General features: G+C 41.8%; 1 protein-coding gene across 5 annotated transcripts in view; it reads right to left on the minus strand.

Annotated features, from left to right (window-relative positions):
* The window catches only part of ATG5 (autophagy related 5), a 151404-nt gene that overhangs the window by 87356 nt on the left and 38727 nt on the right, over positions 1–25321 (minus strand). For all 5 annotated transcript variants that reach the window (XM_025199236.1, XM_006019809.2, XM_025199237.1 and 2 more), the window contains one exon: positions 17277–17439. In XM_025199236.1, the coding sequence (XP_025055021.1) occupies positions 17277–17439 (163 nt within the window). The remainder of the gene's footprint in view (positions 1–17276; positions 17440–25321) is intronic.

Here is a 25321-nt window from a genome sequence, read left to right on the forward strand (position 1 = left end):
AACTCCTATTCAACCCATCACAGCTGCAACCTGAAATCATCTGGTGGTCTAAACAAGAGCACAATTCTTCCACAGCACAGTTAACATTTAACTGCCTTTTGACAAGCTTAGAAAAGGGTCCTTGGATCCAATGTGCATAAAACACAGAACCACAAGGATCAAAATCATTTTCTTGCAATCCCAACTGTCAAATATATCATTCTATATATTAAAACAAGTTATTTTTTTTCCAAGTCTTACCAGAAGGTTGTTCCAAAACCTCTGTTAGAAATAATCTTCAATTTTTCAGACAGAATTTATTCATGGCCTTCACAACTAGTTCATAGCTAGTTATGGAAGGTGGAAGGCAATCTAGTTATGGATAATGCCGAGAACACTGAAGTATTTAATGCCTTTTTTTTTTTTTTTTTTTTTACTTCAGTCTTCACAAACAAGGGCAGCAGCTCTCAAATGACTAATGAAGTTGGCAGCAAAGTTAGGGAAGGATACAAACAACCTAGAGTAGTAGAAGAAAAGTTTAGGGATTATTTAGAGAAACTAAAAGCATCCACATCAGCAAGGCCAGATAGGATGCAGCGAAGGATACTGAAGGAATTGGCTGATGTAATTTTGGACCCGCTGACTATCCTCTTTGAGACCTCATGGAAATTTGGGGAGGTCCCAGATAATGAGGAAAGGACAAATATAGTGCACATCTTTAAGAATGGGAAGCAGAAGGATCTGAGGAATTGCAGACCAGTCAGCCTGACCTCGACACCTAGAAAGATGTTGGAGCAGGTCCTCAAGGAATCTCTTGTGAATCACCTAGAGGACAACATGGTGATCAGGAATAGCCAGCATGGATTCACCAGGAACAAGCTTGCCTGACCAATCTAATTTCATTCTATGATGAAATTACAGGCTCTGTGCGTGAGGGGAAAAGCAGATTATGCAATATAGCTTGACTTTAGCAAGGCTTTTGACATCGTGTCCAACAACATTTGGTAAACTCAGGAGTCTAGTTGGAAAGGCCCTTTGCAACCAGCGTCTGGACAACTTGGGAGCTCAAGAAGGATGGCACTCCCCCAAGGAGACTATTCTTATCACTTAAAAAGTGACCATTCCCCATGCAATCAAAAAGAGGGAGAGAAGCCAAGAGACCCGCCTGGCTCAACGGAGACATTAAAGAACTTCTCAAAAAGAAAAAAGAAGCGTCCACCCAATGGAACAATGATTCGGGATCCAGAGAAGAGTACACTCACGCAGCCAGGATCTGCAGATAAGAGACAAGGAAAGCCAAAGCATCCGTGGAAGTGAAGCTGGCGACCAAAATTAAAGACAACAAAAAAAAATCCTTCTATAAATGCATATGGAGCAAGAAAAAAGATGTAGCTCAACTGTGGCACCCTTACAGAACATGGAGAGAAAACCCACAGTTGACCCCCATCAAAAGGCAGAGCTTCTCAACAATTACTTTGCATCAGTATATGGCAATGACAGCTGTCCTCATAAAATCAGTCCAGAACAGGTGAAGAGTGCCGAAAGAGTGCTGAAAGAGCTGACCGAGCTCTGGCGAGGCTGTTTGAGGAATCATGGAACTCAGATGTTGTCCCTAACAATGGGAAGAAGGCAAAAGTGGCAGCCTTCTTTAAGAAGGGAAAGAAGGATGACCCTGCCAACTATAGACTGGTCAGTCTGACTTCAGTTCTGGGAAAGATCTTTGAAAAAATTGGGAGGACATCACTCACAAGCTCCCATCTGATGGGGTACTGAGAAGCACCCAGCATGACTTTGTAGAGGGGAGGTCATACCTAACAAACCTGGTACCCTTTTATGACCAGGTAACTAACCACCTGGACATGGGACAGGAGGTGGATGTCATCTACCTAGATTTCAGCAAGGCCTTTGATACTGTTTCCCATGAAATCTTCTCCGTTAAGTTGGAAAGTTCTGGCTTAGACCAGGCTACAGTGAGGTGGGTTGGGAACAGGCTCAAGGGCTGATCTCAACAAGTCCTGATTGATGGGGTGGCCTCACCCTGGAAAGCCATCTCTAGTGGTGTACCCCAGGAATCAGTGCTTGGGCCCATGCTTTTTAATATCTTTATTAATAACTTGGACAAGGGTTTGAAAAGTGCAATGATTAAGTCTGCGGTTGATACCAAACTGTGGGGACAAGTAGGCATACCCAAGGACAGGTCAAGGATTCAGGGCAACCTTGACAGGCTGGTCCTATAGGCTGAACAAAACCAGATGAAGTTCAACAGGGACAAATGATGGGTCCTTCATCTGTGAAGGAAGAACCCTCACCATATCTATGCAATGGGTGGTGGTTCACTAGGTGGCACTGCATCCGAAAGGAACTTAGAGTTGACAATTGACCAGAAGATGATTATGAGCCATGAGTGTGATGAAGTCGTCAACAGAGCAAATAAAACTCTGGCGTGCATCAGCAGATGTGTCGCCAACAGATCCAGAGAGGTGCTCCTCCCCCTATTTGGCATTGGTGAGGCCACAGCTGGAGTAGTGTGTCCAGTTCTGGGCACTACACTTCAATAAGGATGTGGACAAGCTCAAAAGGGTGCAGAGAAGGACCACCTGCATGATCAAGGGCCTGGGGGACAGGCCCTATGAGGAGAGACTCTGGAATCTGGGACTGTTCAGTCTGAGCAAAAGAAGGCTGAGAGGTGACTTCCTAGCTGCCTACAAATGTGTCAAGGGAGAACACCAGGACCTAGGCAACTATTCAAAAAAAGACCCTCACCCCAGGAAGATGCAGACCAATGGACACAAGCTAGTCAAGGAAAAATTTCGGCTGGACTTAAGGAAAAACTTCTTTTCTGTACAAGTAACTAGAATCTGGAACACACTTCCAGCAGACGTGGTGCAGTTGCCATCTCTGGTGGTCTTTAAAAGGAGGCTGGACAAATACCTCATTGAGCTCATTTGAGCCCAATTACCTCCCACAGCTCCAAGAGCTGTGCTAATTAAAGCACCCAGAGCATCACGTGTACTGAAAAATGGTGGCAAGGCACTTAGAGCTAAAGCTCATTGAACAAGCTCATTGAAAGTGCCTCGCCGACATTTTTCAGCACGGAGATGCTGATACACAAGACGGTGGACTCTGCTGGAGCACAGTAATTACCCTTCTCCAGCAGACTCGATTAATTGAGTATGCTCCAACATGGTGCAATTACAGCATGTCAAAGCAGCCTCCCCGCACGTATAGGAGCCCCATAATACCTATTATTTGTTCTTGTGCCCACGCTGGGTTTCAGTTTAAACAGCTTCCACCTGATATTTTATTCCCTTAGTGTACTTATAGAGATTAATAATGTCCCTTCTCTTTTTTGCTCTGCTAGGCTACATAAGTCTCTTCTCATAAAATAGGGTCTAATCTCCATCACTCTGCACCTTGCATTAATCTTTCTTGAACTCGGGTGATCAAAGTATCACTACCCAAAATTCCAAATGCTAGAACGTTTTACTGTGGCATCAGTACTTTCCCATCTCACTCTAAATATCTACATTTGCCTTAACCACAATTTTCATAAAGCCATGGAAAAGTCATTGTATGAACAATTTCAGCACCCTAGCCTCTTCCCTCCTGTTATTTCCCATGCACGAGGCTGCAACTGATTTGAAGGGATTCCGTGGAAGAGAGGAATGGAATAGATGGAAGCTTGTGGGTTGGAAAGGAAGGAACCCCTACATGTAATACATTTCGCTGGCAGAAGCTATAAGATGTCAATTAGGCCTGTGAGAATAGGTAAGTATTAAATTAGGATTCAGCCGACTGGGCGCACAGTGATTCGATTTGGTGATTTGAAACACTGTCCCCATTCGATTCGGCCAAATCAGAATTGGAGATTTGGCGCTGATTCTCCAAATCAGTTCTTCTGGCTGTGCCTCCCTCTTGACACGTAAAAAACCACAAAAGGAAAAAAGAGCCTGGCACTCACTGGCTCTGGTAGCAGGGTCTCTGAGGGCTCATGGAGGAGGACCCCCATGCAGCGCAGGGTAGTGGGGATCACACCCCCACCCAGCACCAGCACGGCAGCTGCCCCAGGGCGCGGGTGCAGTGTGGCTCGGCAGGGCACCGTGTGCTGCCTGGGAGTTGGGGCTGAGCAGTTCTGCTGTTCCCCACTGCCCTGCGCTGTGCAGGGGGGCTCTGCCATGAGCCCACAGAGTCCCTGATATCCACTGCTGCAGCCAGCAACTGCAGCACCTTTTTTTTTTTTTTTTTTAATTGCCAGGAGGCTGGGGCCAGGCGGGGCAGCCGTCAGGGGCAGAGCTGGGGGTGATCGGGGAATGGGGGCTACATGAGGGGGCTCTGCCAGGAACCCCAGAGCCCCTGCTGCAGCCAGTGAGTATGGGGCTTTATTTTTTAAAGTGCTGGGACTAGGCTGGTGCTGGGCAGGGGATGGGGCCAGGCAGGGCAGCCTTGTGGGCTTCACCCACAGCTCCTCCCACCGGGGCAGGGGCAGGCAAAGCCGGAGGAGCTTCAAGAGAACTGGCAGCCGCCCAGCTGTGCCTGCCTCTCCCCAGTCTATCCGATCTCCCTGAATCTTTTCCGAATCAATTCAGAGGCTTTGGATTTAATACAGACCTGGTCTCCTGATTCAATTCGGATTCAGAGAATCAGCCGCCAAAATGGGCCAAATCTCCTCCAAATTAAAATCGGCAACTCAAACTTCACACAGCCCTAATGTTTGATACTTTCGTAGTACCACTGTCACTGCTTTGCTACTTCTAGAAATAAAGAATTTCAACTTTCAGGCTCATTCAGCAACTAAATGATGTTTACATTCCTTCTCCATGGAGGTCCACACTTGATCTGAGCCTTCAGTCATTCCACCAACACAAACAAAAGTATTTGATGGACTATTATGAATTAAATTGCACAAGACACTCCTACTGACATATTAGCTCTGAACCGACACTGCAATGCTAGCCTGGTGGAGTTACATGTGGAGGCCAGTATTTCCTATCAAAAAGCCTATTCCTTTTCCCCTCAGAACCTCTATCAAACTGCATCCCATCTGAGAAGACAGACAATAGCCTTTTCTAAAGTCATCACACCAGTCCTACAGTTGCAGCTTTAAACCTGTTTTTAATTCTAATTTAATTTAAAACACTTTATACAGTCAATCTAACTGCTCAGCCAAATAACTGCATTTTCTAACTGCCTCAAGCACCAAACAATTTAAAAGTATCATATTTCAAAGTTATCCTTCAGTAATCATTTAATTCTATTATATTTTATAATACGTATAAGAACCATTTAAGTTGCAATTTTTACTTGCTCTTTCCTGTCTTGGCAATTTAATGGTTTCTCTTTACATGACTTTGGGTGGTTAAAACTGCTCAATGTTCCTGTTCTTGCAGCACAAAATGAAGAAAGCCAAACAACTAGTTGTGAAGCCTAAGAAGAATGAAAGCAAAAAGTGGCCTCCTCATTTGTGATTACAGCTAGTCTTCTGAGACTGAAAACATACATTTGATATTCATGATGTATTCATTGCAGTACAACTTTTTTATATACATTATACCTCTTGCCTTTACTTTTAGATTATTTTAAAGCAGGGGTGGGCAAAATACAGCTCGCAGGCTGGATATGGCCCACCACGGGATTTTGTCTGGCCTGTGGCAGATCCATTGGTCCCGCCCAGCGTAAGCACAGGAGGCCCCCCGGCCATGGCAGCCAGACTCCACTTCCCCCCAAGCACAGGAGGCACCCCGGCCATGGCAGCCAGACTCCACTTCCCAGCAGTCCCAGTGGTGGCAGCTCCTTCCAGCTGCTACCACTGCTGGACCCAGCCCCTCTACCCATGAACCCCAGCCCTTCCACCCCACACCCACCACCAGGGGCAGAACCCATGCAGGCAGGCGCATGGATGGGGTGGGGCTGCGAGTGGGTGGGAAGTGGTGTCCAAGAGCAGGATGGGTGGGCGATATCAGGATTGTGGGTGGTGACATGTTGCGGGGGTGGGGCCTGGAGCAGAGCTACAATCCACTGCCTGCACATCCTTGCAACAGGTGCCAGTTCTGTGGGAAGGGGCATGCAGGGAGTGGATCACAGCTCTACCCCAAGCCTCATCCCCGTGCTATCACCAGCCCAGGATCCTGGACCTGGACCTGGCCCCACCCACCCATCCCACTTCTAACACCACTCCTCACTGGCCTGAGGCCCCAACTCATCCACCTAGTCATGTGCCCTGCCTGAGCAGGTCCCGGCCGGCCTCCATGGAGACCCCAGGATCACAGGGCAGTGACAGTGTAGGGCTGGGCCTCATGGCAGAGCCACGATACACACACCCCACACACTCCTGCCCCCAGAACCAGCACCTGTTGTAGGGGTCTGCAGGGAACAGATGGTAGATCTGCTCCAGGCCTGTCCCCACACTGTCATTGTCCCGTGATCCCCGACCTGGCCCCACACACCCATCCCAATCCCAGATGCCACACCAGACCTGCCCATGGCCCCATCCCAGCTGCCCAGCAGAGCGCAGAGCAGAGCCATTTAGGGAGTTCCAGTGAGCTGGGATTGTCAGGATAATCTCAGTGGGTAACAATTATCAGCTACAGAGAATTAAAAGATTAAATTGTCTAATGGTTAAAGGTTCATGCTAAAATAACTGCAAGGAAGTAAATTCAAACATGGAGGTACATGAAGATGTTTCACACCCTGTGTTGTTGACTGACAGCATTCAACATGCATCCATAATATAAAAATCTACCATTGATTAAAAAAGAAGCAATTATGTGACATTTATTATGTAAGGCATGACATCTAAAATAAAAGCCAAATAACTCCACATGACTTGACAGTAGCTGATTTTTTACAGGCATCATGGCAGAGATAGGTACCAAGAAAAAATTAGAATGCAGAGAGAGTAAAAGCTTAATAGGAAAAGTCCACACAAATCAGAAGATGTGATCACAGCATGGTGTACCCGAGGTAGTCTTAATTTGGCTAGCACAAATATAAATAGCTACAGCATGGATTCTACAAGCCTGCCTCGGCCTATGCAAGTACTTAGCTGGCATCTAGCCTGCACTACTGCATCTTCAATGATCTTTGTACCCAAGTTAGATTAAAGTTAAATAGGCTGCAGTCATATTTCCGACTGCACTACAAATATATCCACACACTTCCAGCGTGTGTAGTTATTCAGCTGTGAATACTGGTTTAAAATGCAAATGTACAAGCCACATTAAAATTGAGGCAGGGCTCAAATCAAATCCAGAAGTCATGGTTTACAAGCCAAAAGCCTTTAGACCAGTGTTTCTCAATTTTTTAAGACTCAAAGGCATACCTTATTAAACTCAGGCAATCACTCAGAAAATACCAGATTTTAGTTTTCACTCATTTTTTAACTATGGCAAAATAATAAGAAAAATTATTCTGCTGCAAAGAACTTAGACCAGAAAAGGGAAGGATGTTTCTAGCACTACAGATTCCTATTTGCAATCTCTGGGTTTGCCTTGTCAATCACATGCAGGCGTTTGTACACTTAACGGCGCTAATCTTGTATGGCATCCTGCATCACAGAAGGATCTCATGGCACCCTGGTTGAGACTCTAGATAACAAGACAGTCAGAAGATCACACCCTTACGATGCCTATATATTGGACAATTACAGCTAACTAAAATGAATGGGGGATTATGGACTTCTTACACACTGCACAAGTGCCTTGAAAACTGGTTGGGTAACCAGGTTACAGAATTACAACACTCTATCCAAATTACACACAAGGCAATCAGTATTAAAAAAGGAAGCACAAAGCCCTTGAGCAGTGGTTCTCAACCTTTTTTTAGACTCAAGATATCCCTTGGTAGATTCAATGTACACCAGCCAGATCCAGCCCCCAGACGGACTGGGAACTGCCCATCTGCCCCGCTAGGGAAAAAGGTTGGGCACCTCTGAGTTAGTCTATAAAGGTACATATTTACCCTGTCTTCTGGCTGACTTCAGACTAACACAGCTACCCATCTATCTCATCTTAAAGATGCTTCACAAACAGATGAAGATTTGAAGAGGCTGTTAAAAAGGAAAAAAAAAAAAGTGTTGCTTTAATCCAGACAGGCTACATAGAATGGCCTCCACACTGGATTTGACACTTTACTGTCTACCCATGGCCTGCATCACAATGTCTGCAGCACTACAAAAGTCAGGTGAACAGCTGTCCATACTCCTGTAACATTAGACAAGCAGCAGAAATGCCACAAAAATGTTCCTGGATGAAACAGGAACTTCTCTAGAGCACTACTTTGTGTATAATTACATACAAGGTCTACAAAGTATACCATAGCAATACACAGAGTTTCTCCATCCCCTAGCATCTCACAGTGCTCCACTCTCACCTCCCTCCCATCCTTCCCAACAAGGAAGTATTTTTAGGGAACAGGGAATACAGAAGCATTTCATGGGGCACATGATACTTTTGGGAAAAACTAATCATAGGTTAGAGGAGTCACCTCAAAGCCCAACAAAACATAACAATGAAGCAAGTGGGAAAGAACACTAAGAACACCGGGGGGGGGAGGGGAGAAAAATCAAAGAAAAATAAAGAAACAGAGGAGAAAAGTAAAGGAAAAAAAGGAGAAGAAATTGAAATGAGCAAAGGAAATGTTAGTAATGTTACCTGAAAGATGTAGAGGTTAGTGAACATCCATGTTTATTTTAATTTTCTATATAAATATTCCACATTTTTAAGAGGAAGAGAGGTAAATCAGAAGTGATAGCACAGTTAGTGATAAGATTCAAATCACACTGCTACAGTTATGTAACTAGGTTAGCAGGACAGTTATTTTGAAAAATTATATGCAACTACAGCAGATTAAATTATTTAGATTGTTGAGCCGGAAAGCTATTTTTTTTTCAAATGTAAGTAGGGTATGACCTCTTTGTAATTATCTTCACTTAATGTACATACTCATGTACTGAAAGTTTCATTATAAGTATTCTGTTATACTATTTTAGAAACTGGTCTTTCTTCTTTCTCTGTTAGCAACTCATCTGGATGAGGCTTAAGAACAGATACTAAAAGTGTCAGGCCAAAGTACATTAAAAACAGTAACATCACTCCCTCCCCCATTTTTAAATGGAGTGTTGCTAAATTCAGAGAAGTTATGTAGGGGTGCCTTGAGACCAAAAAGGCTGAGAACTGCTGACAAACAACTGGTATTCTTTTGAAGTTTTCTCTTTTTGAAACAGTTTTAGACAGACTGTACAGTTTCATACATACTCTCAGCGACTAAGTACTGTAACATTCCCATTTACCCAAATCCCTGAACATTTTCCAAATATTTCCTCATCTCAGTTGAGATTAAAAGTGACCCAATCATCACTCCGAAACTATGCTTATTGATTCTATCCAGTCATAATACAGTGAAACAAAAAAGATTGCAGTTTTTAGATTTCTTGACAATTAGGATACAGTTATGCTCATAAATCATTTCTCAAACTCAATGTCACATGCACAGGATGCACAAAGAAATTTTAAAGTACTAAAAATGTATGATGCTAACTATTCCTATTTATTTTTATGCCTTAAGAATGTGCTTAAAACATAGAAGAAATCACATGATCCTTACTAGAGAATTTATGCTGATCTCAGGCATGAGGAGTTAAGTATTGTATTTCAGTATATAGGCTGACATGGTGTATAGGTTGGACCCAGTTTTCCGGTGTGAAAAGTTAGGATTTTCATAGGCAGCGTATAAATTGGAGCCGGGCTTGGTACTTGGCTGGCACAGCCCCATCCCCGGTAAGCGGCGCTGCCTAGGCCATGCCAGCCAAGCACTGAGCCCAGCTGTGTCCTCTGCAAGCAGTACTGGGCTCAGCACTCAGCAGCGCTGCTCATGGCAGACAGGGCCAGACTCCATGCTTGTCTGGCTCAGCCCCATTCCCTGCGAGCCCGGTACTGCTTGCAGGGGATTGGGCCACACTAGCCAAGCGCCAAGCTTGGCCCCAGCCCCGGCCTCGGCCCCAGCCCCAGCCCTGACCCCTGCAAGCAGCATGTTCCTAGCCAAACACTGAGCCCATCTCTGTCACCAGCAAGTGGTGCCAGGCTTGGCGCTCGGCTTGCACAGCCCCATCCCCTGCGAGCGGTGCTAGGCTTGGCACTCAGCTGGCGCGGCCCAGGCAGCACCACTCGCAGGGGATGGGGCCAAGCCAGCCAAGGGTCAAGTCCAGCCCCGTCCCTGTCCCCTGCGAGTGGTGCTAGGCTTGGCACTTGGCTGGTGCGCCCCCATCCCCTGCGAGCAGTACTGCCTGGGCTGCGCCAGTCGAGCACTGAGACCAGCACCACTCACAGGGGACAGTGATAAGGTGTATAAGTGGAGGTTGAATTTTAATAGTTAAAAATTGGGCTTCAAACCTCTGCTTATACACTGTGAAATATGGTAACAAAACAAAAAGTTGGGGCTGACAGAATAAAGAAAAGAAAATACTTCATGGCTGATAAGTAAAGAACAGTAGTTATATTTTAAAAATAAGTATAATAGAGTTCAAAGCTGTTCAACTTCTTGTAAATTAACCCCAGGATAGCCCTTTCCTAGAATAAAGATGGACACTAAAAAAAAAAAAATGTTCACTCTTGGGGTGGTAACCAACTACTGAATTTACTCAAATATAAGACAAGGTTCCCCCCACCAGTCAGCATTAGGAAAAAGCCCCTCATCTTACATTCACATACAAAGAAACCTAATTAAATACACTGTATATCATTAAACTGCTGCCAAAAGCAGCATGTGCTCAATAATGGAAACCAACTATGAAGTTGATTAAATTTAGCCAACACTAAGCATACAGATAAAGTACCTGCCATATGGGGCAAACATGCTATTGGGAACATTTTCTTTTTTTTGGCCCTTCTGAAAAAACACATAGGTGTTCCTTGCATGGCCAACTGGCAGCAGGCCTGGAAGTACTACAATGCCAGGCCAGCACTGGGAGGGCCAGAGCCAGCCCTGACACCCTCCCTTTGCTACCAAAATGGCTACATTTGACACGCTGATGGGAACCTACCACAAAGATAAGTTGTGCAGCCCATCTGAATAAGATATATGGAAGAGCCCATAGAGTGCAGTTGCCCTCAGCACTTGACTCTTTTTCCAGTCATGGTGAGCCACTACACTGAATACATTCCCTCTTCTTGTTCACTTCCACAGCTAAGCTCTTTCTTTCTTTCCCATTTTCAATTACTCCTTTTTCTTCACCAGTCTTAAATATCTGGCAAACACTGCCAAACATGGCCCCAAACAGCTCACCCAGAATCCCTCTGTTGCCCCCTTTCTCATCCTGTCACATAATTAGTGTGGCCCTGTGTGAAGTAAGACCAGGATGCCCTAGCCTTCACTTGCATATAAATTTTTGGAGCATCTCAGGACTTATGACAAGACTACCTGGTTCCAGTCATAAATAAGGGCTAATTAGCCCATGGATCCTCAGGAGGGGAGGGGTATCTGGAGCACATGCATTTACTGAACAGTGCTGCGCTGTGGGGTCACCATGACTTGAAATGCTGTTGACTTTGCTAGGGCCCAGCCGATGAACTATATAGTAAATCGTGAGCCTTTTGACTTTGGGCTATCATGAACAGTTTGTATTATATATAAGTAGGTGCCAAATTGCTACTTAAAAATGAGTTTATGGAGTACCTGCACTAAAACTTGCAGCAGTTTTAAAAAAGGTAAAATGCATCAATTCTGAATGAACTAAGTCTATAGGTACTATACACAAATTACTACAACTATGTTTATTTCAAGTTCATTTTTTTTCAAATTTGCTCCTCACTTCCATGTGTTCAGTTCAGGGAGAGTAAAGTCTGACAGGAAGAAGGGTGAAAAGGAGCTGCAAAGGGAAGACAATGGGGGACAGAGGACAAAGGGGCACCCTTTATTTATTTCCTCTGCTGTAGCAGTGAGAAGGTGAAAAATTGAAGACAAACCTCCAATAATTAGATTTTATACCTGGAAAATTATAAGGAATTTATAAATTTTCCATAAATAAAACCTTATTATGGGGGGGGGACCTCTTATAATCAGGGTAATCTAATAATCCATTAAATATGGTATTCTGTGCATCCACAGCGAAGTGGGGGAAAAATAATGGGCTTAAAATTGCAACAAGAGACATTTAGGTGGGATATTACAAAAGAACTTTCTGCCTATGAGGCTGCCCAAGCACTCAAAGAGATTGTGTGTCAAGTACAAGAAATATCAAATCTTGGCTTCCTTAACAGTGCAGTGAACATTATAGAACATGTCTCTTTTGAGCTTTCACATCAAAGAAAAAACAAGTGTCCTGAATCTTTAATAAATTCCCTTTATTAAAATTGTTGCATAGAAATCAAGAAGTTAAACAAACTTCTGAACTATTCAATTAAAAAAATTATTTACCCCTTTAACTGTTCAGCTTTCACTTTCTTGATCCTGTGTCATCATTTCACCAGTCTCCTTTGAAACACTATGACATAGTCAAGACCTGAATTTCTAATGTAAAAAGCAAACAGAAAAGAATACTTTTAAAAGTTTGCCTGCTCTTCTTCATTATAAAGAAGCAACAAAGTGATTCAGAACAAGAGCTACAGTAAGATATTTTCCTACAATTCTGAATAAAATTTAGCTTTGTGGTAAAAAAAAACTTCAGTAGAACAGCTTTACTTCTTTGCCCTCAGGAAGCTTCTCTTCTCTACCTTGTTCAAATGCCCCAATTCTCCAACCTTGATCCTGAACCAACGTGGCATTCCCAAGTTATCAACCTCTGGTGGAAAAAGACTGACTTAGGAAAACAGGCATTAATTTGACTGAAAATTGAAGGATGAATTAAATCAACAGAGGCACCAGGGCAGAAAGGTAAGACCAAGTCTCTGATTTGATGACTGATCAGCTGCCATGTAAAACAACAATGAAATCAAAGATGAACATGACACCAAATCAGGTAATCCCAACACAAGATATGCCAAACATTTACTGATGTGGCTTATCGCATGAGGGATGTTAGAGCAACAGAAATGGAAAATTCTCAATGCCAGCAGACCAGGCAACTCTAGTTTAATATGATGAGCTACCAAACTCCAATTTATACTTGTGATCTATATATGCTTTATTGTCAAGAAGTTATGCAAAAAGGCAAAATAAAAATTTACAAAAACCAAAGTTTAGCACCACATTAATCCATCTAGTAAATCTGACAGTTATCTAACAAGAATTAAATAAACATAATTGTTTACTATATACTAGATCTAAATAATTTTTTTTGAATTTTCACAGACAAAAAACTCTTCAGATGTATTATTAGCTTTGAGGCAGTTATCACAAATGTTACTTTCTTTTCTTTTTTGTGGTCATCAATTCTGTTTCAGAGAGAGGTTTAAAATCATTATATCTAAAACGAAAGCCTATAAAAAATACTGAAAGGTACAGCATGTCTTAAAAAGAGTTTTCTTGGTTTCATAAGTTTTTCGTATTTCTCTTTTATGAAAAGCTGACAAATTAAAATTAGCATTTGAAAGTATTCAAAAGATTATTTAAGCTTCTCTTTCAAGTGTCAGGTTGCACAGGTGCCATTGCTCATTAAATATAGTGAAACCTGTATGAAATCAACTTCACTAGGCCACCCTCTTAAGGACTGTCACAAAGCAGTCCCAAACACATCGAGTATAATGATGGTTTACTTAAAATGAAGACCCTTTAGTAAAAAAGAAATACCGGCTTAGGGCAATCACTTACGACACTTGTGATAACGATGAAACCTAACCTATATGACTGAGCAAGTGCTTTTTCATATTCTGACAAGTACTTAACATCCTTTTTAATTTTAGCTACAATGACATTTTACAACCAACTTCTATTCAAATGACTTTTATAATAAAACAATATGTAGCTACCACTATGATAAAACCCCAGCATTTCATTGGTATGAATGCCAGAGAAAAAATTAAGTTAAAAGGATACTAAATGGAAACCCCCATTTCATTTGTGTAAAATATCATCCAACTCCTCCCTATATAGATTTGGCAACAGCATACATCAAGAACAGTGATATAATAAGCTGGTTCTCTCTTTAATTTTTGTTTTATCACTGTGAACAGTGCACAGAAAACACAATATGCATCTCTTTCTGCCTCACAAGTGTCTTCAGGTTATCTTAACTGATTCTGTATCACCAGACTCAATTGGTGATATATCAAGTGAGCAGCCTTTATTCATGCTATTTCTTTGCTCTAAAAAGCCTGTTTGCCTTAACATAGCTTGGAAATTCTACAGATACTTACTATGCTTATTTATAAAGCTAATCCTGAAATAAGAGCAAACACCTATTAATACAATGCATCCTTAGCGGCATCTTAGTATTGTACTGCTTCCAATTCTATATCAAGTTATACAGTCCATTAAAAGTTAAGTTAATGCAGTGCTAAAAACTTCAAAGAATTACACTGGCATAGCATTCTCTTCCTATAACATTTCTCTTAGATTAACTTGTTTATGATACAAAGTGTGCCACTTTGATGAATATGGAAAAAACAGATCATTTTCTCAATTACTGAAAATTTAAAATAAAATAATCTGACCTTTTAAAAGCAAAAATTTAAGAGTAAACAGTTTTCCAGTTCACTGAGATTTTTTTCACTATTAGTATGAAAAATGTCAGCCAATTACACCAAAACAGAATCCCCTAACTGGTTAAGATAAATTTTGTACCAACTCAAACTATAAGAGTCACTTCCCAGTAATTTCACTACATAAATACTTAATAGCTACATCCCTAAAAACTTCACCATTCACATGCTGAACTAACAATTCCCTCAACTCCTCACCATTCCCTATTCCTCAAGAAAAACAGTTACTTGACATCTCCTCCTGTTAAAATTAATAACAATAGGATATAAAATCAACTAACTCAGAGGATAATTAATTTTCTTCCAAAACACACATCACCTTCAATTGTTGTCCAAGCAGTTCATCATTCGGGGTTGTGGCATTAACTGGGAGGGGCAGGGGGGGGGTCAGGATGACATTATTATAGGTTGTATTTCCTGACTAAGGTCACAATTAATTGCACTATAGCTTTATTTCATTCACCAGAGCTTTCCAAAGGCTTGGAAAGATGTTCAGTTTCTGTAGCGTACAGAAGTTCATAATTTTTCTTCCAAAGTAAAAGTGGCCATTCAGGGAGAAAAATAACTTAGGAACAACCTGCGTGAAGTGGTTCCCCAGAGAATATTCCTCAAGAGACAGAACTTCTGTACATGCAGTGGACGCAAAGCCAACCTTTGCAATCCTACTGTGCTTTGTTTCTCTCCCCTCCCACAGACGGAGAGAGAATGTATGTCACTCTCAGCCAAGCAGGGAACAGAACATACCTCCCAAGTGCTTCGGGCTGGAAAAGCCCAGTGCTAAAACAGTTGGCAGGCATGTTCTGCTCCTGGCTTGTTCACTGCCTGAATAACACTGCAGCACTTGGATGCAAGGAAACATATGCAGTCCCCAGCCTTAGCTGCGCTCCAACACAGTATGGGGGAAGGGAAATACTGGAGGACTCTTCTGTGCACAACACAGACCCCCACCCTTCAGTGACTCTGATGGTCCCTGGTTACATTCGCTTAAAAAGCCTTGAAAGCTCTCTGGGCTGTGTGCTCTCGGGACCTCTGGCAGCCCAGTATTCATGCTTGCAGGCTCCTTGCTTCTCTGTCTGAACCTCTGTACAGGTCAGCTTCTCTCTCAGGGAAACAAACCTGAGAGATGTCCAGGATGTTCTGAATGTGTGTATGCAGCTATAGCATTTCAAATATTCATTTTAAAATTAGGTCTAGCCATTATAAATTAAATGGTTAAATGTCTCAGTTTCTACAACAGGGTTCACCACCCCCAGCACATGTGCCAGAGCATGCCATATGATGGCATTTTGCCTGGCACATGCACCTCGGTCAGTGGGGGAGCTGCAAGGGGCTCGACTCTTGTTGTGGCAGCGTGGCCCTTTCCCACTGTCCATCCTGAGGCATGCATGCACTCACTGCCAGCAACCAGCCAGAAGGGCTCCAGATGCAGGGTACAGCTGCTTGCAGCATCCCCACCACCTGCTGCAAGCAGCCCGGCCTCCATGGTGGGTGTCAGGGGCCTGCCCAGATCCTAGGCCGGCTGTGGCAGGCAACGGGAGGCTGCAAGCAATTGCACCAGGGTCCACAGAGCTCAGCTCGGCTCATTGCTGGGAGCAGGTGCACATGTGCCTCAGGGTGGACAGCGGGGAAGGGGCTGAGGGTGCACTGCCGGCAAAAAGGATTGAGCCCCCTGTGGCTCCCCTACCATCCACACTGGCATGCCAACATCTTGCAAGACGGGGCTGCCGATTTTTTTGGCGCACAGCCCAAAAACATTGCTGACTCCTGTTCTACAACTTTAACAGATCAAAAACAATGGCATCTTCTAGAAATCAAATAAATACTAAAAATGTGTGAAAATACATTTCAAAGTGGTACGGCAGTCTTTCCTATCCAGCAGGAAATGAATTGTCTACATCCAGAACCAGGTAAAAAATTCTGTCAAAAAGATGTTAAGCTGGCCAACCAACATTTTCCAGTATGTTCTCCCATAAAGAAAAGCCACTGTTCCCCATAAATGTCTTTTACACAGGAGTAATGAACTATGAAATCTATAAAAGAAAAGTAGCTAATTTCATACAGATGCTACTCTAAGTGATCCTGGCATCAATATTTTTTAGTAATTACTTTATATCTACGTCATAATCTCCTTGTGAAAGACATGGGACTAGCAATAATTATATTTTAAATTGTGGGTGGTGAAAATGGGCAATATTACTCACACACAAGACAACATCAATGAAAGTTAGTTGTGTTGCTCCACCAATGACTTCCAACCATAAACTAAAGGAACCACCCTTTTTCAGGGTCAGAGACAGCTCATACTCAATACCAGGTAAAACCTGGGCGTCTCCTAAATTGAGACCAAACTACAGTTGCACCAAACTACATTAAACAGGTTGCAGTTTTATTACATGAACCAAGTCAAAACTCAAATTATTTCCCTGAATATCGTAAATTAGACCTACAATCTGGTATACATGGGGTGAAGAGCAGGTGATCCCCCATTAAAATACTTCACATTGATTAAACTTCAATGGTGAAAATCATATTTTACAATCACTTTACTACGAAAAAATGGGGGGGAGGGGGGAATCACTTTAATAGGAAAAATCCTGATTTTGAAAAAATTAAACCTAACACAAAAAACAGCTTGTTAGGTTTTAGTTATTGATAGGCTGCATTTACCATTCTGTAACCCCATCCAGAGTTGCTTATGATCCTTTTTCTGCATCTCATTGATGACTTGGCTTTTGTGCTTTAAGGCATCTGCTTCCTTTATACAAGCCATGAAATGAGCTTCAATGACATCCTTAGAATGACAGTGAAGAAGGTCCTTTTCTGGAAAATTCTACAATAAAATTCAGAAGACAGACCAAAAGAAATAAGTACATCATGGAACTCTTAACAAAAGGAATGATTCAGCACACAAAACAATTATTTTTCAAGAAGCATGGAGACAAAGTATAGGTCACGAATCTTATCCAGTTCTTAAAGCCTTTGGTTTACTAATAGAAAGATTTACATTTAAAAAAAAACCAAAGATGTGCTACAGAAGCACAATCCACATTTCCAGTTCACTTGACTACAGACATTTGATTTACTACTTTTGAAAACAGAAAGTTTTCCAACTGTGGATCCTATTCAGTCTTTCCTAACTTTGGATCCAACTGCTGATCCCATTCAGTCTTTCCTTTCCTAAAAGGAAAAACATGTTAATTTGCAAATAATAGTTGCTTAGCAATCAAAAAATTTTACAACTTTTAATCAATCCACCTTTAATGTGTCAGACACATAAATGTGTGGCGTGGGATAAGCTTGACTAACAGAAAAACATTCTTTGCCCATAGTTATATTGTAGCCAGGCCCTTATTTGTTGATAGTGACTATCTGATCTACCTCACTAAATTTCTGCTTTCATGTATGATGGTCATGACTTTCTTGAAGAGACATTTATATGTCTGACTGAGCAGACCTGACACTAACAACAAAGATGATCAACAGAAAAGTAAAGAAGCAAATCAAATGAGACTGGACAAAACAGGAACACTTGTTTTCCCCTTTACAAATCCCCATAATAGGCTCATATGGTAGCAGTCCAGAAAGGGTTACTAGATAGGCAAAGTACCTTTCTAGTGGTGACTAAAATGTCTGATTAAAAAGAGCTGGTATTAAAAAAAAAAGAACGAAGACTGGGCAGAATGAGGAGGCAGGAGAGAGGCTAGGAAGTGTCCTAAAGCAGCTCCATATCTACAGGAGATTTGTGCTGAAAAATGCTGAGAAACAGAAAATGTAGGAAACAGCAAGACATGATTAAGATGCACGCCTTACTGCTTAACAGAGGGTCCCTGAGCTGAACGTCCAAATCAGGCCTTCATTACCCTACTTTCCTTACCTACAATAGAGGAAGTGCCGACACCTAAAAGTAAAGGGGCCAAAGCCTACAAAACTCTAGACTGGGGGGAAAGAGACAGCCTGCATGTACAGCCTTCCAGACCTCATGTTTTATAGTTTCAATTTTGTTACTCTAAAAGGAATGAGATCTAAATTCAAAGACGAAAAAGACAGATTACAAGAAGTGCTATCATTCCAGGTATACCTTTAAGGATGCGGCTTGGATGCCAATTGAGCACTTTGACAAGAAGGATCAAAATGTACTCCCAGACTCCTAAGCACAAAGGTCCCTCCTACCGTCCACACGAAAAGGCACAGGCTCACATTCAGTGATAAGAATAAAGATGTTCATTTTCAGTGACAGGAAGATCAAAATTTTGGGAAAAAAGTCCTTACTAGACAGCAAAAGAACAAATTACTTTAGGATGGTAGCAAGGGTTAACTTTTCCTTAGGAAAAACCATAAATGAAGATTTACAGAAGGACATCACAAATTTTCTAACTCTGGCTCATTGCAAAGATCACTAAGAAGGCTATCTTCCATGTAAAAACAAGGACTGAATAAAGAGATTGTTTAAAATCAAAAGGCTCAAGTTAGGTGCTGAGGACTTGACTTGGATTGGATGTTTCTTGGGAAAATCTTGTTACTTAAGAATGTACCCTATTAAAGACCTCCTCAAAGAGGCAGAGTAGCAGAGACCCAAACCCTAGAAATGCTAAAGGAAATGTTCTAAACAAAATCCTCCTGAAAGAACTACAATCATGAAATTTTGTGCAATTTATGCCAAACTGTGAACCCCTCATAACCTGCTATGATAATTCTTGTCTTTCAAGTAGGCAAACAGATATTGAGGAAGCTCACCTTAAAAGTAGGGCTTGGAATTCAGAAATGGGATTCAGAACCAGACCCTGATAAAGACAACTACCAAGGGAGAGCTATTTTTTGAAGGCTTTCAGAAACATTAGCAACAAATCAGGTCTTCTTAGAATTCTCTGGAACCATAAAGATTCATCCCATCTCACTCAAGGATGGATAACATAAGTATCCCTTCAATTTCAAAGGGCACAAAATAGTTGAGATATAGCCTTAGAGAGTCTAGCACAGAAGTAATGTGGTGACAACCCTACCTGAAATTTTCAGTATCAAAAAAGTCATTTTTAACTCTTTGCATTGGCTTGTTGAAGAAGGTTAAAAGGAAGAGATGGCAATTCTATGAAACCACTCTTCTTTATGCCAGAGAAACCAGAGATTGGTGATCAAAGATTACCCGCCGAAATGAAGGCACTCTCTCCCAAAGATAACTTCCATTATTCTTGGGAAGGCATGGGCTTAGTACAGCGGTGGCAGGAGTAGGCAAAATATGGCCCACAGGCTGGATTCGGCCCGCCAACCAATTGGAACTGGCCCACAGGCAGGCATGCACTAATTGCTTGAATCTAGCCCACGGTTGCACCTGTGGCACTCTACATGGGGCCAAGCCCCACCCACTCCTGCCTGAGCAGCCCACACTGTGCTCTTGCCTAGGGCCTGGCCAGCATGCACAGCTTCCCAGCAGAGCTGTTCTTGGTGCAGCTGCAGCTGCCTGGGTACTGCTCAGTTTTCTTCCCCCCAGGTTCAGTGGCTTGTCCTCCTGCTCAACTGCTCCTAGCAGCAGGAAGCACACAGGAAAAGGCAGTAGCCATGAGGATGCATGCTAGACACCACATGCCCAGCCAGGTGGGGTGGGAAGTTGCAGCTGGGCAGCTCTTGTCCCAGCATGCAGGGTTCCAACTTGCTTGAATTTTATCTATAATTTGTTAAAATATCTTCTAAAAGATTTTGTGTGTGGCCCTCGATAGCTCACCAAAACTCATTAACTGGCCCTCCAGCTGAAATAGTTGCCCACCCTGGCTTTTTGCCTTCTGAAAGGAAGGTTTTTGTAATTTAGACCTGTAATGTCTATATAGGGTCTTCATAAAGTCCTTGTGCACAACCTAAGTTATTCAAGTTTAAAGTGCACAAGGACTTTATGAAGACCCTGTATATGACAAAGCTGACAGACAAAAAGCCTGTTCCTCTTACATGAGGATGGTCAGAGTCTGAAAACGATAAGATGATAAAGTAAGTTTTCTTTTCAAAATTTACTTCAAAGCAGAGTTCCATCAGTGACTTGGAGGGCGTGGAAAGCACTCTATCCAAATTTGCAGATGATACCAAATTATGGGGTAAAGTTAACACACTAGAAGGTAGGGAATGAATCCAGGCGGATCTGGACAGGTTGGAAAAGTGGGCAGAACAGAATAGGATGCAGTACAACGAGGACAACTACAAAGTGCTGCACCTAGGGAAAAGCAATCTGTGACACTTACAGGCTGGGGGAGGACCTTCTCATCAGCACAGCAGCGGAAAGGGATCTCGGAGTCATTGCTGACACCAAGATGAACATGAGTCGTCAATGTGACAAAGCAATCAGTAAAGCTAGCTGCACTTTATTATGCATTAACAGGTGCATGACAAACAGGTTCAAGGAGGTGATACTTTCCCTCTACACGGCATTGGTCAGGCCACAGTTGGAATACTGCATCCAGTTTTGGGCGCTGCACTTCAAGAGGGATGTGGACAACCCCGAGAGAGTTCAGAGGAGGGCCACTCATATGGTTAGGGGCCTGCAGGCAAAGCCCTAGGAGAAGAGTTTGAGGGCCCTGGATCTCTTCAACCTCTGCATGAGAAGGCTGAGAAGTGATCTTGTGGCCACCTACAAATTCATAGCGGGGCGGGAGGGGCAGAGGCAACAAGGAATAGGAGATGCTCTGTATACCAGGGCACCCCTTGGAGTAACTAGGAACAATGGCCACAAACTGACGGAAAGAAGATTTAAGTTAGACATCAAGGAGAACTTCTTTACAGTCAGGGTTACCAGAATCTGGAATGGGCTTCCAAGGGAGATGATGCTCTCCCCTACCTTGGGAGTCTTTAAGAGGAGGCTAGACATGCACCTGGATCTAGCCCCTCCCAACCTGGCCACCCCTTCACCCTCAAATCAGCCTGGGGTTGACTGAGCTCTGGTCAATTTCCAGACATTGAAGTTAACAGAGAAGTGGTTTGGGGGAAAGTGCTTTTTAAAATCCGTGAAAGCACTTGCAGCCCAACTCCTAGGAACCCAGAAGCAAGGGTCTAGTAGGCCCCTGCCCTACACATATACCTGGGCACTCCCAGTCAGGGTACCATCACACAGATTTCAGTAAGTGCAAGAATGTTGGGTTTTTTATTGAACTCAACATTAGCAAGAAGGTGAATCAGAAAAATGCAATTGGGCTAGGTAATCACTATCACTCCCTGGCCACGGTTTGACAGCACTGAAATGCTGAAAAGGTAACTATGTGTAGACACCTCTAACCCAGGACAACTGTGAACCAGCCTCATCAGTGACGTTCTTGGAATGGTTCAAGTGTTTGGTCTGCCTGCACCCATGGAAAAGCCCAAACAGAAGTTGGAAAAAGCATAAGAATGATGTGAAGAATAATGTCTCTGTAAGAGGCAGATGAGATTAGATAGGCATATCAGAGAATAATGGGCTGTCCCCAAAACTCTAGTACAGGGATTCCCAAAGTTTTGCCTCTGAAGGCCATTTCAAAGGGGCAATCCTAGATGGTAGGCTGCATCAGAGGGGCTTACAGGCCAACTTTGGCCTGCATGACACACCTTGGGAAACCCTGCTCTAGTGGCTGAAGGGGCATTTTTTGTGTTTTGTACATTTGCTGAATACTCAGGTTAATAATTAAGATTATCTTGAAGACACTATCTTCAAATTATTTCTTTAAAGACTTTAAAGATAGCTGGGACAATTATAATAAGTTTGACAGCTGGTCTCTGACACAATGTTAATTCAGAGCCCCTGGGTTTTGAGTGGCTTTTCTTTGGTTTTGTCTTGTTTTGTTTTGTTTTTGGTTTTGCATTTAGTGTTTCATAGCAGTCATTATCATGGTTTCTTAACACTTAGAAACAGCAATGCTAACTGAACATTTCTATGATGCTGTTCCAAAAAAGATATCAGTTTCAAAGTTTCACCAGTCTGGTTTCATACTGTTCCACCTAACACCTGTCAGTTCTAATTTATCCAACACCTGTTAACACACTAGTTGATCAAAAAAATGAAAAACTTACTCAAATACAAAAATCACACCCATAACTAGACCTAAGAGGGAAAACAGCTGATCAATTAACTGATCCACAGCATAGCTAGTTTGAAATTAATAGCATACGGCAAGACTAATAAATTATATAGCATCCAAATATTTTTAATGAACTCACACAAATGTTACAATTTTTAAACTTACCAGAGCTACTTATTAGCAAACTTAAACCTAAAAAAACCTAAATAATCTAGGCTTAAATTATACTCTTAAAACTATCCATTTCTGATGAGATATTGCAACACTTTAAAACCCTTACAACCCTTCTGGTGAGTACATGTAGGTTTGGTTAATGCCTTCATCTTAAGATACCTAGAAAATTCATTTCAACTAGCAAAACTATTACATTATGCAATAAAAGCTAGATTAACAAACATAATTCAACATATTACAGGTTTAAAGCAGCAAGCTAGAATTAGAAAGGAGGTCTCATTAAAGATACCTGTAGGTGTAGTACAAACTTCCCTTTTCTAACCCTTTATAATTTTCCCTGTGTTGAAGCTTAGTAGAGTTGTTACCAGCCCAAAGAGGTTTCTCACCTTTCAAAGCAAGTTTTGAGCAAGTCTGTAGAGTTGTTTGAGATATCCAGGTTAACACACACTTTCCCAACTGCCCAATGCACAATAGCAATGTGTGTATGTAGTTCTCAATAAGGAATAATTTGTACTGTAGTTGAAAAACCGCATTTAAAATTCGTGTTTAGAATGAGATAGTACATACTTTCCAGACAACTTATTACACTGATTCTCATAAGCAGATCAGCTGATATAAACCTAAAAATCTGTTCCTCAGTTTCACTTTCCCTCCCACTTGCAGATTTTGAGGCTGTATACCCCATAAGGTACTACATCTATAAAAGCCCACATAACTGGTAGCTGTTTGTTAAGCATGAATTATAATAATACAGAAAACAAAACAACTGATTACCCCCTTTCTCAAACTATCTGCAAAGGTGAGTTATAGACACCATTTAGATTCTCAGAATCTCCTGATGTGGTTAATACAGGAACTGAGCTAGTATAAGCTACTTTTCTTAGAATGCACAATGACTACATCACATATTATCTAAGAAAAGCAAGGGCCTTCAGTATCTTTTGGACATTTTGAACTAAAAAAGCTTGTATTGGCTACATACACTACATGAAATTCAATTAGACTGCATACCTCCCAAAATAGTATCAGAATAGATATTCCTGGATTATACCATTCTGTCTTCAAAAGGTTTTTTTTTTTTTTAAAGTATACACAATTTAGCTTATTTTACCAAATAACTAAATGCTTTACATCTTTACTATTTCCTTCCAGAACCAGAAACAATATTGCCTTAGCTGTTGGATATTCTTTTATCTGTTGACCATATAATTTATTTTCTAGTAATTGTGTTACTTTTTAATAAAGGTTAAAGTAAATATTATGTGGAAAAAAAAAAACTTTTTCAACAGGAATAGACAACCTATCAAATTCTGAAAAAGCTGTATTTATATCAGCTGATAGATTTAGGCTTGGATGCATCACTCCGGAATGTCTGTCAGATTCCAATAAATCAGCCAGCACAGGGATGCCCAGCACATTAACATTCAGCCTCTGTGTGCGGCACAGAACAGACTTGTGGAGGGATCAGAAAATAAAGCAACTGAGTGGGCAGGAAACACAGAGTAGGAAGAAGAAACCAAATTAGCAGATCAGGCAGCCAGCAGCCAGCAGAAAGCGGAGCAGCTGATTGGGAAAAGGAAGGAGATCAGAGTGGCATTTGGGGAGGATGCAGGACTAATTTGTGACCTACCTGTCAAAAAGGCGGGCCCCCTCTGAGATAGTGTGTTTTTGTTATCAATGCTTTATAAAAGATTTCAAGAGCTAAATTGTTTGAATACCTCTCAGCGCAATTAGCTGGGGCATTCAAACCAACTTGACAAAGTAAATATTTCCTATGTCTGATTTGCATTTCACCCTAAACATAAAAAAGGCAGTCCAGTAAATCATTTCTTTCACCATATTAATCCCTATTTCTACAACAGAACAAAGACAAATTAAATCTTTCTATTCAAATGTCAGGAAAAATATTAATATAGCATAGAACTGAAAGTATATCTATATATGTACTTCAGGTATGGAGGGTGTACTTCAGAGCATAACAAAAGTTAGGTTCACCATTAATTCAGTTCAAGTACAATTTTCTTCATAATTTTCTTCAGTTAAACATAAGATAACAGTTAAGGTCTGCCTTTTCTTCTACTCAATTTCACTGATTTGTATTCAACAGGTTATCATGAAACAAAGAGCTTAATGTGATTTAAATTAAATTACAGAGCCATATCTTGAGCTAGAACATCTAAATCAGTGGTTCTTAAACTTTCTAGACTCAAGGTACACCTGAGAAAATGCCAGATCTTAGTTTTCACTCATTTTTAACTATGACAGAGAAATTATTCTGCTGCAAATAACTTAGACCAAAAAAGGGCAGGATGTTTCTCGCACTACAGATTCCTATTTGCAATCTCTGGGTTCACCTTGCCAATCATGTATAGGCATTTGCACACCTAATGGAGCTAATATTGTGTCACATCCTGCATCACCCTTAGAAGGATCTCATGGCACCCTGGTTGAGACTCAGCACTCTAGATAACAAGAGAGTCAAAAGATGGCACCCTTACTATACCTATTTATTGG

The sequence above is a fragment of the Alligator sinensis genome, unplaced genomic scaffold, assembly GCF_000455745.1.
Source record: "Alligator sinensis unplaced genomic scaffold, ASM45574v1 scaffold313_1, whole genome shotgun sequence".
Taxonomy (NCBI): domain Eukaryota; kingdom Metazoa; phylum Chordata; order Crocodylia; family Alligatoridae; genus Alligator; species Alligator sinensis.